General features: G+C 36.6%; 2 protein-coding genes across 3 annotated transcripts in view; one reads left to right on the forward strand and one right to left on the reverse strand.

Moving 5' to 3' along the window:
* Window positions 1-16517, reverse strand: part of Cpsf73 (cleavage and polyadenylation specificity factor 73) — a 23739-nt gene extending 7222 nt beyond the window's left edge. The window contains exons 1-11 of the mRNA XM_089638876.1: window positions 16369-16517; window positions 15850-15913; window positions 14343-14440; window positions 12958-13086; window positions 10912-11089; window positions 10080-10169; window positions 9778-9928; window positions 7666-7841; window positions 1977-2106; window positions 1408-1583; window positions 970-1110 (exon numbers count right to left, since the gene is read on the reverse strand). Coding sequence (XP_089495002.1) covers window positions 970-1110; window positions 1408-1583; window positions 1977-2106; window positions 7666-7841; window positions 9778-9928; window positions 10080-10169; window positions 10912-11089; window positions 12958-13086; window positions 14343-14440; window positions 15850-15913; window positions 16369-16439 — 1404 coding nt within the window. The 5' untranslated portion in view covers window positions 16440-16517. The remainder of the gene's footprint in view (window positions 1-969; window positions 1111-1407; window positions 1584-1976; window positions 2107-7665; window positions 7842-9777; window positions 9929-10079; window positions 10170-10911; window positions 11090-12957; window positions 13087-14342; window positions 14441-15849; window positions 15914-16368) is intronic.
* LOC149418615 (delta(24)-sterol reductase-like) lies at window positions 4276-7581 on the forward strand. 2 transcript variants are annotated; one of them, XM_089638592.1, is made up of 4 exons: window positions 4276-4467; window positions 4857-5054; window positions 5398-5665; window positions 6366-7581. In XM_089638592.1, the coding sequence occupies exons 2-4, from the start codon at window positions 4872-4874 to the stop codon at window positions 7511-7513; spliced, it is 1599 nt and encodes a 532-aa protein (XP_089494718.1). In that variant the 5' UTR covers window positions 4276-4467; window positions 4857-4871; the 3' UTR covers window positions 7514-7581. The 2 variants fall into 2 exon arrangements, with proteins under 2 accessions (XP_089494718.1, XP_089494719.1); XM_089638593.1 differs by having other exon boundaries at window positions 4872-5054.
* Window positions 16518-16705: the final 188 nt, after the last annotated feature.

The raw sequence follows: 16705 nt of genomic DNA on the forward strand, positions 1-16705 counted from the left end.
GGGAACATCCAGGTCAGCCTGACCTGTGGACCTCGTCAATGAATGAATAGGGTGGGCATTCGTTTGTATTATATTCAAACAATCCCTCGAGTGGAAATGGTGGGCGGTCAAAAGGGAACATCCAGGTCAGCCTGACCTGTGGACCTCGTCAATGAATGAATAGGGTGGGCATTCGTTTGTATTATATTCAAACAATCCCTCGAGTGGAAATGGTGGGCGGTCAAAAGGGAACATCCAGGTCAGCCTGACCTGTGGACCTCGTCAATGAATGAATAGGGTGGGCATTCGTTTGTATTATATTCAAACAATCCCTCGAGTGGAAATGGTGGGCGGTCAAAAGGGAACATCCAGGTCAGCCTGACCTGTGGACCTCGTCAATGAATGAATAGGGTGGGCATTCGTTTGTATATATTCAAACAATCCCTCGAGTGGAAATGGTGGGCGGTCAAAAGGGAACATTAAGGTCAGCGAGACCTGTGGACCTCGTCAATGAATGAATAGGGTGGGCATTCGTTTGTATATATTCAAACAATCCCTCGAGTGGAAATGGTGGGCGGTCAAAAGGGAACATTAAGGTCAGCGAGACCTGTGGACCTCGTCAATGAATGAATAGGGTGGGCATTCGTTTGTATATATATTCAAACAATCCCTGGAGTGGAAATGGTGGGCGGTGAAAAGGGAACATCCAGGTCAGCGAGACCTGTGGACCTCGTCAATGAATGAATAGGGTGGGCATTCGTTTGTATATATATTCAAACAATCCCTCGAGTGGAAATGGTGGGCGGTCAAAAGGGAACATCCAGGTCAGAGAGCCCTGTGGACCTCGTCAATGAATGAATAGGGCGGGCATTTGTTTGATCACATTGTCCATGTTGAATACAGCACCCTGTTGGGTGATCTGCACCGTACCAAATTTCCACATTTCGACTCTTTTAAGCCCATCTGTATGTTTAATCTCTGTACACCTACCTTGGCAGTCTTGTGGCCGCGGAAGTTGAGGCGCACGGCGTGAGTGTTGCGAGGGCTGTGGAGGGTGAGCGCAGTGCCGTGCTCCCGCTGCAGTGCACCGCGTAGACGGGACATCTCATTCGCCTCACCGTGAACCAGAACCTGAAACGGAAAACACATTCTTACATATTGGGTTGTCTACTCTATTTTTATTTATTAAAAAATTGTTATATTTTATTGGTAAACAGATTTGCTCCCCAATTCGACACAGCAATATTTCTCTCTAACTGGGTAATTAAATAAATTGATTAAGACTGTTATGTAACATGTTATTAATTTGTATCGCTGCTTTCGCTTAATTCAATAAAATAAAATCTTAACATACAAAATCCTCAGTGAGCCTCAATGCCACAACACTATGTTGTAAAATTCATAGAAATAAATAACAAGCATAATTACCACATGCGGGGGTTTCAAAATCCGGATGAATTCGGAGGTCTGTTGATAGTCTGTATGGGCCGAGAAGGAAATATAATCCACAGACATCTTGAGGGGCAACTTCTGCCCAGACATTGTGGTCACTTCATCTGGCTCAGAGAGAATTGTCTTGGCAAGTGTCCCCTCCACACAATAACCTGAAAACATGCAAACGTATATATTTTAGTATTTTCTTAAAATAAAAAAAATCACTTCAAATTTCAACGGCTTTTTCGATACTCCGGAGTAGTGCAATAAATGAGTAAGCCTTTCGTACCATATGTATATTTGAAAAAACATTGATTTCATAAAAATGCATCCCTTTCTAGAGAGAATTTGTTTGTTTGTTTTCCAATTGCTGGCATTATCGTCTCGGCGTGGCATTGTTTTCCATTGATGGCATTACCGTCTCAGCGTGGCATTGTTTTCCAATTAATGGCATTATTGATATTTTAATATTTTGAAGTGATTTTTGTGTTTGAGTACTTTACGTAGAAAGAATAGATTAAAAACAAATTATAATGCAAAAAAAATATTTAAAGCTTATTTACCTGCTATTATGACTCCGTTTTTTGGATCGGTGCACCACAATTCAAATAGTTCTCGTGAGAGCCCAGACTGCATCATACCAGGAGATGCCATTATGACACATGGTCCTATATCATCGAAATGATCAATGCCCTGAAAAAAAAAATATTAATCAAAATATATATTTATTTTAACCACCGCCACATAACCTCTGGAACTAAAATTAGCACTTTTAACCACTACACCACGGAGACGGGCAATTTTTAAAAAGTAATTAACAAAGTTTTATTTTCTTAGTTCTTACATAAATCATGTACGACTTTACTACTGTACTATTAGGCTCATGCACATAATACGGGCATGAGCCTAATATAGTAGTTCTTACATAAATCATGTATGACAACCATAATACAGGCATGACCCTAATATAGTAGTTCTTACATAAATCATGTATGACTACCATAATACGGGCATGAGCCTAATATGGTAGTTGAGAAAATCACCAAAATTGCAATTGAAAATGTTATAAATAATTTTATTTTAAATTCTTAACTATCTTAATTATATCCAAGAATAAGATTAATATTGTTAACCCCTTGGGCTAATTTGTTCAGTTTTGAAAACAAACCGCTATTATCCGAAGAGTCATTTCGTTCGCTTTTGGGAACAACTCATAAGGTGTCATAGAAATCACTGTGTCTCCCTTAGGACAGGTTGTTTCACAGAATTTGAACAATCAATCAAATGTCTAAGGACGGTTGTTTCGGAGAATTTGAACAATTCATCAAATTTCAACGTTCATTTCTGGGTACTGTGAAAGTCTTATTCAAGTTCTGTTATTATGTCATCGTAGGCTAGTTGCATGACAGAACTGAAATAAAAACAGAACTAGAAAAAATCTTTCACAGAACTGGAAAATTAACTTTGAAATTTGAAGAATTGTTCAAATTCTCCAAAACAACCCGTCCTGAGTTTATTTTCAACTTCTGTGAAAGTTCTATTCAAGTTTTATTATTATTTGAATTCTGTGAAGCAACTAGCCTAAACTAGCCCATAATCATATAATAATAGAACTTGAAGTTTGATGAATTGTTCAAATTCTGCGATACAACCCGTGTTGGTGTCATGGTGAGAAATACGATATAAACGGTGTTAGAAAGATAAAACACCACGCTTTATATTCAAATCTAGAAGTAAACCTCAAAAAAATTACACCTCTACAAAACCAAAGTTTCCTATCGCAATTAGAGAAAAATTTTGTGAATTTTTTATTAATAATTTTTATATAAAACAATAAAAAAGTGATGTAATGTTTACAATATATTTGTCTAGTAAATTTTTTTTCATTGCATGTAATTTAATTTTAGTTCAGTGTTTAGACGAAAAAACGAAAGCCATTTTTAAAACTTTTTTATGTTTCCATTAAAAATATGAATATTTCATATATTATATGAATAATAAAATAAATACTGACAATACAATTTGAAACCGTATTTCATCATCTTTCAAAAACAGTTTATAGTTTTAGGATATATATTGTTAGCAGCGCATTCAAATACTGCCGCCACAGAGTTTAGTTTACTAATTGGCCGCCAGAGGCGCCACTCTCATCGCTGTCGGCCAATCAGGGATCTACACTTCGCGGGTGGTTTGCGGTACGGCCGGCAGAGGCGCTGCTGGTTTTAGGCGGGAGCGACTCCCCCCCGCCAGGAGGAAGGATTGCAAGCGAGCAACACTTAAGCACAGCCACGCTGAGCGAATACACACCATTTAAAGTTATTGATTGTAATACCGTGGAGACAACATTAAAGTATTTCATCATAAACATCTATTAGCGTTTCATTATTGCTAACATAATAATAATAATATATTCAGAAATAACAATAAAATTAACTGACGTTTACCCGGCGTTGCTCGACTTTTCTCTGCTATCTATAATATGCATATATTATATATATAAATCGTCCGGAAGAAATTCTCTAAATGATAGTGAAAAACTTTTACATAATCCGTTACATAGTTTAAAAGAACTAAGCGCACAAACAGACAGACGCGGATAGCGACTTTATTTTAGTATAATAGAGATTGCAAAACGGAAATACACACAAATTCTCCGACCTTCTGACGGCGACTTAAAGAAATGCAACGTTCAACATTCCAGAGGCCAGGGGGTTAAATATTTCATTATGATCAGTAATTTTTATACTGGTAACAACTAACCCCTAGTTTTGGCTTTTTGCCCAAATATTTTTAAAGTAAAAAAAGAACTTACATTTTTTTTCTCGGTGGCAATACTTCACCTGTCACATTGGTGATTGGTGACTGGTATTAAATTGAATTGTTTATCATTCATTCAAAAAAGTATGTACTGTAAAATTGTTTTATCTATCCACTTGAACTGGACAGGAGCAAAGATTAAAAATTAATCTGGCTTCACACCTGCCATGACAATGGGTGATTTTTAGTCTGGGGTCGAGAGACACAACTGTGATTTATGTGTTAAACTAATTTAAGGTTAGAAAATCACACAAATTTAAATACAAATAAATTGCCTCAAAGTTTAAAACACTTTTTCTGAATAACCATCCGTTTTTTATAATAATATATAACTTATTTTACATTTACATTGTATTATTTGGCAGTATGTTAGTGAATGTTAGTTCATAATTGTTTAATTTTGTATAAAACTATCTCTACTTCTAACCACTATTAAGCTGTATAGAATCAAAAGTAAAAATACTGACATTTAATTAATTTGGAAAAAAAAATATTCAATTACTCCTAAAAACGCATAATGTTTTTCATTGTATTGTAATCAAAGCCCAATAAAGTAAAATTTTAAAATTTGTGATGGAATTTAAAGTCATATAAATTTAAATAAAATATTGCTGTTAAATTTGCAGGTTTATTTTTTAAAGATGGGTTGGAAGGACTCCCTGATATATTTCTTGGAGGAGAATCGGGGGCTGGTTGTGCTGGTGTTCTGCCTTCCCGCCAGTTTTATCTTTGATCTGATCCTCCAAGTGAGGAACAGGTTCTACCAGCAGATCTTCAGCAGCCCAGACTACCATGATCGCCGGGTGAAGACCATTCAGGACAAGGTAACTAACTCTTATGATTCATTTTTAATGTTTAACCCTCTTAACCTCAAAATGCTGATCTACCGGTGCAACTAAATATGAATAACCTTTAGCAAATGCTCAAATATTTCAAATGAATACACTGATTATTACTTTTGAGGGCAAAAGGCCACCAAATTTGATGATAAAATCAGCTAGGCAAACTAAATATGATCCTGCCACTGACAGCTCCATTGCAACATCTCTTCTTAGTACATACATCATCATTAATGTAGGAGAAAGTGGGTAAGGGTACAAATGCGCTATAGATCAGTAGTCTGGCTTTGAATTAATTTAACTCTGACAAATTTTCGTCCATTCTCAGGTATCAGACTGGAACAAGCTACCCAAGGAAGGTCGTAAACTTCTATGCACGTCCCGGCCCAACTGGTTATCTCTCTCCACGACGTTCTATCGCAAGGATCTGTGCCACCAGATACCAGTGCCCCTCTATGACGTGCTGTCCTTCAACGAGAAGGAGCTGACCGTGAGGGTGGAGCCCATGGTGACGGTGGGAGACATCACCAAATACCTGATTCCTAAAGGATACACATTGGCTGTTACATTGGAGATAGCCGATGCAACACTCGGAGGTAAGTTCATAAAAAGACATTGTGACTTTGACGCCGCTTTTAAAACTATTTTTAATTAGAATTTGAATGATTCAAGCTCGCTTTCTCAGCCCGATTCAGCTTTTGATCAAATTGTGATCATCAGATTTTACCCAATTGAAATATGAGAACAGAACGCTTTAAATTCAAAATGGTGCTGATTTTCGATTTGATCATCAAAAGTGAAAATGTTTGAAACACATAAACCCAATAATATTTATGTACATAGTTCTAATTATTACAAATTTATGTTTCCGGCGTAGTATTTTACTGAAATTATTCTTAACAGAAAGCATGTGTATATTTTTAATAATGATAAATCATTGTTAAATAAGTCTTTGATTATATGTAGTGGCAGTGGCGGTTTTCTCTGAGGAGTTTATGTGTAATAAACTCTCAAACAGTAGCAAAGATGAAAAAGACAAACATGAATTTATTATAATATTACTAAAAAGTTCGCCCACCGGCCCATAAGAAAATCCGTTCATAGGAGCGGAATCCAAAATAAGGAGAGATAATTCCTCTCTATCTCCAGAGCCAAGATATTACCCTAATTGAGAATGACCATGAACCGCTTCTGATTACATGATGTGATTGATGATGATTCTTATTGAGGGTCAGTATAAAAAAATATGTAACATTTTTAACTTTGTGGAATATTATCGTATAACACTTTTTACAGGATTGGCTATGGGAACTGGCATGACAACGCACTCTCATAAAGTGGGACTCTACCAAGAAACCATCAGCAAATTTGAAGTGGTTCTCGGAGATGGCAGTTTTGTTGAAGCTACTGCCGATAATGAATATTCCGATCTCTTCAAGGCGCTACCCTGGTCACACGGAAGTCTAGCTTTCCTCGTCGCCTTAACACTCAAAGTAATTCCCATAAAACCTTATCTGAGGATGAAATACATTCCCGTAACGGGGCAGAAGCAGTACTGCGATAAAATTAGGGAAGTCTCCGGTGCTGATGGAAAAATCTCCCCTGATAAACTACCAAATTATGTGGAAGCTACGATCTACAGCAAGGATAAGGCTGTTGTTATGGTTGGAGATTTTTCTGATTACGATGAAAATATTCCTGTCAATAACTTAACTAGCTGGTACAAACCCTGGTTTTATAAATACGCAGAGACCTTCCTGAAGAAAGGAGAATATGAAGAACTGATTCCCCTACGCGAATATCTTCTTCGACATAATCGAGCAATCTTCTGGGTCGTTGAGTCCATGATTCCCTTTGGTAACAATCCACTCTTCAGGCTGTTATTCGGATGGCTGCTGCCGCCCAAACCCGCATTTCTGAAGTTCACCACCACTCCGGGAATCAGGGCTTTTACATTCACCAAGCAGGTGTTCCAGGACATTGTGTTACCCATAAACGAACTGGAGAGGCAAATTGATATTTCCGAGAAGTTATTCCAGGCTTACCCGCTGTTGGTTTACCCGTGCAGGGTGTACGATCACGGCCCCGCGTCTGGACAGTTGAAGCAGCCCGACAAGAAATACATGGTCCCCAACACCAACTATGCCATGTACAATGACTTGGGAATATACGGAGTGCCCGGACAAGTGAAGAACAAGCAAGCTTACGATCCCGTCACGGCCATGAGAGAAATGGAAAAGTTCACGAGAGACGTCGGAGGCTTTTCATTTCTTTATGCCGACACATTTATGGATGCAAAGGAATTCAGGGAAATGTTTGATTTGACGCTCTATGAAATTGTCAGAACCAAATATCACGCCGTTAATCATTTCCCCCACCTGTATGATAAGGTCAAGCCAGAAATTGATGTATTTGCAATAGGCAAGAAGAATGTTATTAAATAGATAGCAATCATTCATTTGATATGTAACTGATAAATACTTGTGATGCATCAAAATAAATAATTTTTATATTAAATGACTAAATGAGTACATTAATTATTGTATTGGCTTGGATACCATGTGTTCATTTTGGAGAGATTATAGCACTGACTGACCTTTAGATTGGAGATGTGTTTGAAGACAAATGGATTGTTGATAGCGATCTGTCTCCTAATTTTGTCATTCATGGCATTCACATAAGTCTGGTAGACAGCCATACACTTCTTGGCTAGGGAACTAGCGTAGTAGATGGGGACATCGTGTAGTTCTGGATGTAGACCCCAGAATTCATCTAGATTCAATAAGAAGACTCAAAAATATATTTCACCATCATGTAATTTGGTCATTTTTGCTAATGTACATATTTTTATATAAGTTTCCACCAATACCAGATTACTAGAAGTCGGGATTTTTTTTCAGTGCAGAAATTCTAGGACTAACTACCATGACATGTATAATACATAATTTTACAAACTATTCCTGTGTAAAGGCCCCTAAAAGGGCATTTATAAATACATAAATATAGTCAAAAATGGACGTAATTCTTCTATATCAGAAATGTTAAACATGATTTTTTTCAATGTTGGTCCAGATTTATATAAAAACTGTATATCTTACACACCTAGAATTAATTAGCAAATGTAATTGAATGCATAGTTGAGACATGGTAAAAACACCACCTGTTAATCTAAATAATTGATTAAAAATATATACAGTAGAACCCCGTTAATTCGAACCCCGATAATTCGAAAAAACGCGTAATTCAAAATTTTCGCCAAAAAAATTTCCGCAGAAAAATTTTTTCATACAAATTTTTTTTTAATTCGAAATTCGTTAATTCGTAATTCGAAATTTATTTTTGTCCGCGCACGAAAATTTGTTTGTGTAATTCGAAAAAATTTGATTTTTGCGAAAATAAATCATAATATTTCGTAAATCTGAATCTAAAAGACAGCCGTGGCGGTAAAACGCCGAAAAATGTATTTTCATGTGGTTATACATCGTCCTAATTAGTATTATTATTTTGTAAATCTGAATCGATTTATACTGGAATGTCTTACTTTTTCAAATTTGTTTCGAATATCTGAGTTTGAAGGGCCGAGAAAATACGTTTTACGCGGATATATGTCGTGGTTTTACGAGTTTACACCAAATATCTAAATTTAAAGGGTCGGCCGCGATGAAACTCGGCCACGAAATCTCGATTTACGCGTAAATATATTGTATTTTTACTAATTTATTTCGAATATCTGAATTTTAAAGGGCCCGCTGCGACGGAAATTGGACGCGAAATTTCAATTTACGCGAAAATATATCGTATTTTTATTAACTTTACTTCGAATATCATAGTTAAAAAATACGGCGCGACGGAAATCGGCCGAAAAATTTCGATTCACGCCGAAATATGACATATTTTTACGAATTTACTTCAAATATCTGAACTTAAAGGCCGGCCGCGACGAAAAACTGCCGATAAAATTCGATTTACGCGGAAATATATCATATTTTTACGAATTTACATCATATATCTGAATTTAAAGGGTCGGCCGCGACGAGAATCGGCCACGCATTCTCGATTTACACAGAAATATATCGTATTTTTGCGAATTTATTTCAAATATCTGAATTTAAAGAGCCGGCCGCGACGGCATACGGCCGCGAATTTTCGTTTTACGCGGAAATATATCGTATTTTTACGAATATCTGAATTTAAAGGGCCCGCCGCTACGGTAATCGGCCGCGAAAATAAAAAAATAATTGGTATTAATACGAATTTACAACTAAAATACCAACCTGATTTGAAGAGGCGGCCGAGCAAATCGATTTTCAGCTTATTTTTTTTTTTTCATAAAATTTCGAATTACGTGGGAATTCATTAATTCGAAATTTGATTTTTGAATTAACGACTTCACCTAAAAATATATAACTTTCCAATATTCTATTTATAATTAAATATGAAAAAAAAAACAACCAAATCTTGGGACATGACAAAAACGCAATGTATGAATGTGCATACGAACTGGTCAGTTGGTGATAGTGCCCATTTAACTGTTACACACTTTTAAACCAGTTATAAACAAAACATAGTAAAAGTATGATCCTACTGCTGAGAGCTCTGTTTTTAAGCTGTCTTTCTGTTATACACATGGTTTATGAGAGGGAGGGAAAGGTTAAAATAGATCTATCAACGATATCTCACACAAAATGTTTTCCACAATATTTCATACCTAAAATGAGCAGCAATTCTTGGGCACGACCGAGAGCAAATACGGGAATGAGACAGCGCCCCCCGCGGGTCACTATGTCCGACACGAGGGTTGTGAAACGACTCTCTCTCTCCTCCCGTTTCTCGTGGATGTGGGTGCCGTATGTGGATTCCTGAAGACATAAACAGAACATACTGTTAACAAAATCTTTTATGTTGTACAGATTCAAACTAAACTCTCATCTATTTAAATAAAATATAGGCATAACACGAGCACAAAAATTATAACAAGTTATAAATGTTAACTTCGGAAATATTACTCACAGTGATTAAAACATCAGGGTGAACAGTTGGAATTTCTGCAGCCATTAAATGTCTGTCTTCCTGCCTTGAAAAGTCTCCAGTGTATAAAACCTAGAAATTTAAAACATATAAATCCTTACGCAATATGTGACAGAATAGGTAACTGTCATCAAATTTTAAGCAAAGCATTTTTGACAAGTTTTCTGTTTTTCTTTTTACGGTAGGTTTTTCATTATAATTGACTGAGAGTAGCAAAGTCCTTTTTTAACTCGACCATTTGGCATTTGAACATTGCATTCAACCGGAAATGGAACATAATAAACAAATTTACAGAGAGATGAAATACCAAATGGTCTAGTTACAACAGGACTTCGCTACGCACAGTCAATAAAGTTAAGCAGCTAAGGTACAAAAATAATTATAATTTAAAATACCTGACCACCAAGGAGCATACCTGCAGGATGAAGGAGTGTTGGGAAGCCTAAACTTAGGTGACTTATTACTATGTAAATATTTTACAAGAGTCCCAACTGCCCACAGCCAGTGGGGCTATCACAACCCCAATTGGGGTATATTCTATAGCAGAAGGGAGTGGGGATAGGAAGTACCTGCCTATTCAGATCTGGTCACCAAACACTGCTAACGCCATACCAAGCAACGTTTTGATAGTGAATTATGGTTTATAATTTAAGATCACCAAGGAGGCCATAATGATCCTGCAGGAAGGCGTGTTGAGGCGTAAAATTAGGCAGCTGGATAGCCTAAGGACAAAGGTGGAGAACGACAGCAGGGTATTTCTCAGAGGCGTCCTAGAGTCTTTGAAGGCTGTATTGCTCAAGATGTGTGTAAGTACCTTGACGCCAGCGATCTCAATCATGAACATGGCGGCACCCAGTACATGTCCGGCATTGTACGCCCAGAACTTCACCCCCTGGATGTCCTTCTCCTCGTGGAAGTTGATAGTCTCTATCCTGTCCATTGAGTTCTCCAGGTCCGACTCTGTGTACAGCATTTGCTCTGTTGAAATGTTGCTGAAAATTCATTATTGAAGTTTAGAGACATTTGTTTAGTTTTACAGCACCTGCTCTCATCAGTAAAAAGGCTGTTATTTAACTAACTACACATGTTATCTGAGCAATTCTGAACCTTTTGATATGATTCAGAACGGAATGTTAATATTTCTGAGCAGTTAAGTTGCGATTTTTAACCCCAGTCACATTATGATGATTAGTGCCATTTTGAATTTTTGACATTTTAATGGTTCCTGTTAACCGCCGAATCTCTGCTTGTTTCATCATTTGATCAAATGTTGATCTACAAGGCACGTCCAGAAAGTAAGAGTACTGGTTGCCCTCTCGTGCTGTGCGATTTTTTTTATAAAATATGGAGTGCGTGCTGTCATCCGGTTTCTTCTCACTGAAGGAAAAACAACGACAGAAATTTTTCACAGATGTTTATGGCGAAAGTGTTATGAACCCAACAAACATGTATAAGTGGTGTCGTGAGTTTAATGAAGGCAGAACGAATGTTCATGACGATCAGAGTTGTGGAAGATCTTCCATTATGACAGATGAGCTGGTGCAAAAAATCGAGAAAACTGTTTGTGAAGACCGCCGATTGACAGTGGACGAAATTTCTGCGACGTTTCCACAACTCTCCAGATCTCTCTTACACAAAACGCAGATTGTGTAAGAGAGATGTGCGCAGATGGGTCCCAAAACAACTGACAAAGCAGCACAACGTGAATTGGGTCGCTAGGTCTCGTGAGTTCCTCGAGCGATTTGAATTTGAAGGTGAGGATTTTCTGAGCTCGATTGTAACTGGAGATGAAACCTGGGTGGCTGATTACACTCCTGAGACAAAAAGACAGTCATCACAGTGGCGGCACACCAATTCCCCACCCGACAAAAAATTCCAAACCTCAATTTCAGGAAAAAAACCATGGCCACTATGTTTTGGGACCGAAAATCAATCAATTTTGATCAAATTTGTGCCTCACGGGGAGACGATTAATGCAGCACGATACTATGAGATCCTAAAAAGCTCAAGAGAGCAATTCAGAACAAACGGGGGGGAATTTGATGAAGGGAGTGCGCTTGTTGCACGACAATGCCTGCCTGCACATGGCCAACACCACCAGGGCGCTTTTGGTATCATGCGGTTGGGACATTTTGAACCACCCCGCCTACATCCCTGCCTTCAAACATTCATCTTTTCACCTCCCTGAAGACTCACATGAGTGGAAAAAAAATTTGAGGTCCTGAACTGGAAGAAGAAGATGACGAAAGAATTCTATGAGGAGGGCATCAGAAAGCTTGTGCCACGGCTCACAACCTGCATAGAACGGGAAGGCGACTACGTGGAGAAATATCAACCAACAAAATCTGTAATTTTATTTTAAGTACAAAAATAGAAAACTGAGTACTCTTACTTTCTAGATGTGCCTCGTGCTATCAAGTACAGTCATCATGCTGTTACAGTGCTAATCGTTGATCAAATATGACAGGAATTCAAACAACCCAACCTTATTGTCATTTGTTTTTGGGGTGTTATGCCGTGTTGCGCTAACGGAGAAGGAGTTAGCGCAACACGGCATAACACCCCAAAAACAAATAACAATAATACTTTTGGCCGTGAAAATCTTAAATCATATTTAACCCAACCTTAGACCGTGTACTAAGATTTGTAATCAAAGACATAGTTTTTTTTTTCAAAATTCACAAAATTTCATTTTTATTTTTATTGTATCAATAATAATTTAAAACAATTTAAAGTGATTTGTAAATATTCATACCCTGAATATTACCGGCGCAACAATGACTTTTTTTTGCTTAAAATGACGTACTTATTGTATTTTTTTAATATGATTATTTTTAATTTCCTTTCCTTTAAAACTCACCTGACTTTGATGTAATCCGAGACCAGCCATCGGTAGATAGCTTTAGTAGCGTGCGTCATAAACACTCTTCCTTTAAATGAGGTCTTGGTGAGGAACCAGGGCAACGCACCACTATGATCCAGATGAAAACTGCGCAAAAAATAAAAATATATAAGATCATTTCAGACACAACTGTGCCTTCTTCGGGGCAGATTATAAATACTGAATAATAGTAGTATTCCTACCTAAGAGTGTATACAAAATTAAGGGTGTGCTTGGTAAATATTTTTGTACAATCGACACGATTTGTCATTTTTATTTTATTTAAAAACACTTAATTACAATGAGAAAAAACTATTTCAGTCACCGGAAATGGAAAATAATTTATTTTATTGTGGTTATTTGCGGTCCTTATTATTGATGTTAAAGTGTATATGGTTATTTTTTTACTTCTCTTATTTATCGTAAACTACAGGGTTTTCCAATAAGAAGTGTTATTTTGAATAGCCTGCTATTTCGGTAGATGTTACTTTTGAAGCGTCATTTTTTGACATTTGATAAGTAGAAACTACGCCATTAATAAAAATGGAACGATACACGCTTCAACAACGCATTGAAATTATTAAAATTCACTTGAATGAATGAAATGCAAATCATCTTGAGTGATGAGGCCCATTTCCACCTCGGTGGCTTCGTCAACAAGCAAAATTGTCACATCTGGGGCTCGGAAAACCCAAGAGTTATTGTTGAAAAGCCTCTCTATCCTCAACGTGTGACTGTTTGGTGCGGTTTATGGTCCGACTCTTTGGAAAATGAGGCTGGAGCAACAGTTACAGTGAATGGATTGCGCTATAGAGAGATGATAAATGATTTTTTATGGCCGGAATTGGATGGTTTTGATCTGGACAACGTTTTTTTTTTTTATTTTTTATATTAACTCCACACAGGAGGTCCTGAAGAAAATAATTTCCCTCAGGGCCTATGTCATCTTTGGGGATGCTGTGTGGGGGGTCTTTACTTTCAACAAGACGGCGCTACATGCCACACAAGCAACGAAACCATTGATCTTTTACGATTGAATATCAAAATAACACCTCTTATTGGAAAACCTGTATAAAGATGTTTGGGTTTAATTAAAAAAAAATCATGTAAAATTTGAATATTATTATGTCAGAACATGGTGTGAAGAAAAGATGAAGATTATGCATATTTTTAATGAATTATTAAAATGCATTATTATCCAGCTACTGAAATAGTTGTCTCTCATTGTTATTTAACATACAAATACATTACAAATGTTTTTAAATTAAGATGTGCATATTGACAGTGAGTGGCCAGTGTATTTGGATGTTTACCATATGTTTTTTTTTAAATTATTGTTATTATTACTTTTCTAGTGTACTTACTGAGAAATGAGCAGCAAATCAATTTCATCAGCTTCAATCAAATCAACGAAAGGGAGGGCGTCCATTCCAGACAGACCGGGGTGGATACCACAATCCAACTGAAAATGTAATAAATAACTTTTGTGAAAATCCATCGATTAACAGCATACAACGGTGGGGTTATGAAAAGTTCATCCAACAAACCAGAAATCGTCATAGATCAACCTAGTTGCATGGTTCAATTCAAGATAAAAGGTGAGATTTCAGACTCGGTTACTGGCGGTTGCAAGGTTCAATTCAAGATAAAAGGTGAGATTTCAGACTCGGTTACTGGCGGTTGCAAGGTTCAATTCAAGATAAAAGGTGAGATTTCAGACTCGGTTACTGGCGGTTGCAAGGTTCAATTCAAGATAAAAGGTGAGATTTCAGACTCGGTTACTGGCGGTTGCAAGGTTCAATTCAAGATAAAAGGCGAGATGTCAGACTCGGTTACTGGCGGTTGTAGGGTACAATTCAAGATTTAAAAAAAACAAAATAATATTTGAGTGCCGGAAGTATCCATCGACCACGAAAAATTTGTATCCATTGAACGCCTCAATGGCTGATAGGCACATTCAAAACATACTTACTTTTCATGGGATTTTGCATCGTAAAAATGTTCATAGCTTATTAAAACAAATCTTATTAGAGTGGCAACAAAATTAACAATGAGAAAAGAGTTCTTGTTTGTAAAGAGAAACCATTTAAAAATAATAACAAAGTTACTACTGAGTCATTCTTCAACGCACCCACATTTTCACGTAGTTTGTTGTGTTTTCTTTATTTTTTATTGAGAAAAACACTTATTTAGACATTTGGAAAATATAATAAAAATTCAAGAAGATTTTCGTATTCTCGTAAGACAGTACAATTTACAAAAACATCATTTGGCAAACAACCTTACAAGAAAGAAGAGAAAGGGGTGACTTATAGGGTGGGGATATTACAGTTGCCCTGGCATCCAAGAGATCTTCACTACTAATAAAAATATAAATCTCCGTGGACACTCAAAAAAAATTACCAAAACGCCTTTTGCATCTAATCCTAGAAAACACTTCCTTGCAAATAGAGTAGTGGATGCTTGGAACAAACTCCCACAACATGTCATCGATGCAACAAATATAAATCAATTCAAAGCTCTATTGGATTCACATTTGGAGAGAAGAAAGGACTTAGTTCAAACTTAAAACAACTCAATTACTGTCAAACTTGTTGTGAAATCAGATATGAGCGCATCAGCAGAATGCTGCCTGCTCATTACATAATAATAATAATAATAAGTAAGTTATTACCAAAATAGTTTTGATTTTGCATCGGCACACATAGGAGGTAATAGGTAGCGGGAACTTTGCATTCCAAAGCTTAAAGGAGTGGGTTTAATTTTGTGTATAGCTAAGCTTGCTACAATTATTACATAGACATACTATTATTAGGTTAGAATAATAAGGTCAAAGAGAAGGGAGAAAAATACTGTTGGAAAGTCACTTACCATGATTTTTTTGCCTTTGAATTCTAGCATGATACATGATCTGCCGACTTCTTGACCAGCACCTCTGAAAGTTAAATAAGTTATAATAAAAAAAATATATATATTATCTTTGCTACAGTGGCAGCGGTAAAAAAACATTTTAAATTAATGTGTGTGGCTAGGTAAATTTCGATTTAATTTTTTTTTATATATATGAGGCGATTGATTTGTTATGTTTTGAGAGATAGTGTTATTATAAATCGCTATTATGCAGGTAATTTATGTTTACCGGCTTGTCAATGTATGTAATAATTCACCATCGAATAATATTTCGGCTATAACAAAGATTTTTTCAATTGATCTCAAGAGGAAATACACATTATAGCATGTTGAACGAAAGACATAAATCACGATCGGCCGAAAAGGTTCCTACTTTAACATTTTATTTCTAGGTGTAAAACAAAAAATGTTCATACACATAAGCTTCAAATAAAACCACATTAAAATAACGATACTACACATAACGACATAATTACTCACAGCGGTCGAATAATAAGCTGGTCACTCTCCTCCACAACGTTTTGAACATCTAATTTGCGTTTTATTGACATTTTTATATATTATTGACGATGTTTCAATTCAAAATCCAAATAAACACCCTCTAAAACCATAGAATAATAAAACATAACCTCTAAAAAGTCTACGGTGTATATTATAGTCTATTGCAAGTATTACCAGGCGACAAAATATGCCTGTAGCGATGCTATTAGAATATTCGGGAACGATCGCCAATGCAAAACGCATCGTAGCTGGAACTCTCTACATACAGTGCTTATCATTCTGCGCTCTTACCTATAAGTCTGAATATTCTCGATAC

The sequence above is a fragment of the Hesperophylax consimilis genome, chromosome 13 (assembly GCF_061612785.1).
Source record: "Hesperophylax consimilis isolate HC1 chromosome 13, BYU_Hcon_1.0, whole genome shotgun sequence".
NCBI lineage: Eukaryota > Metazoa > Arthropoda > Insecta > Trichoptera > Limnephilidae > Hesperophylax > Hesperophylax consimilis.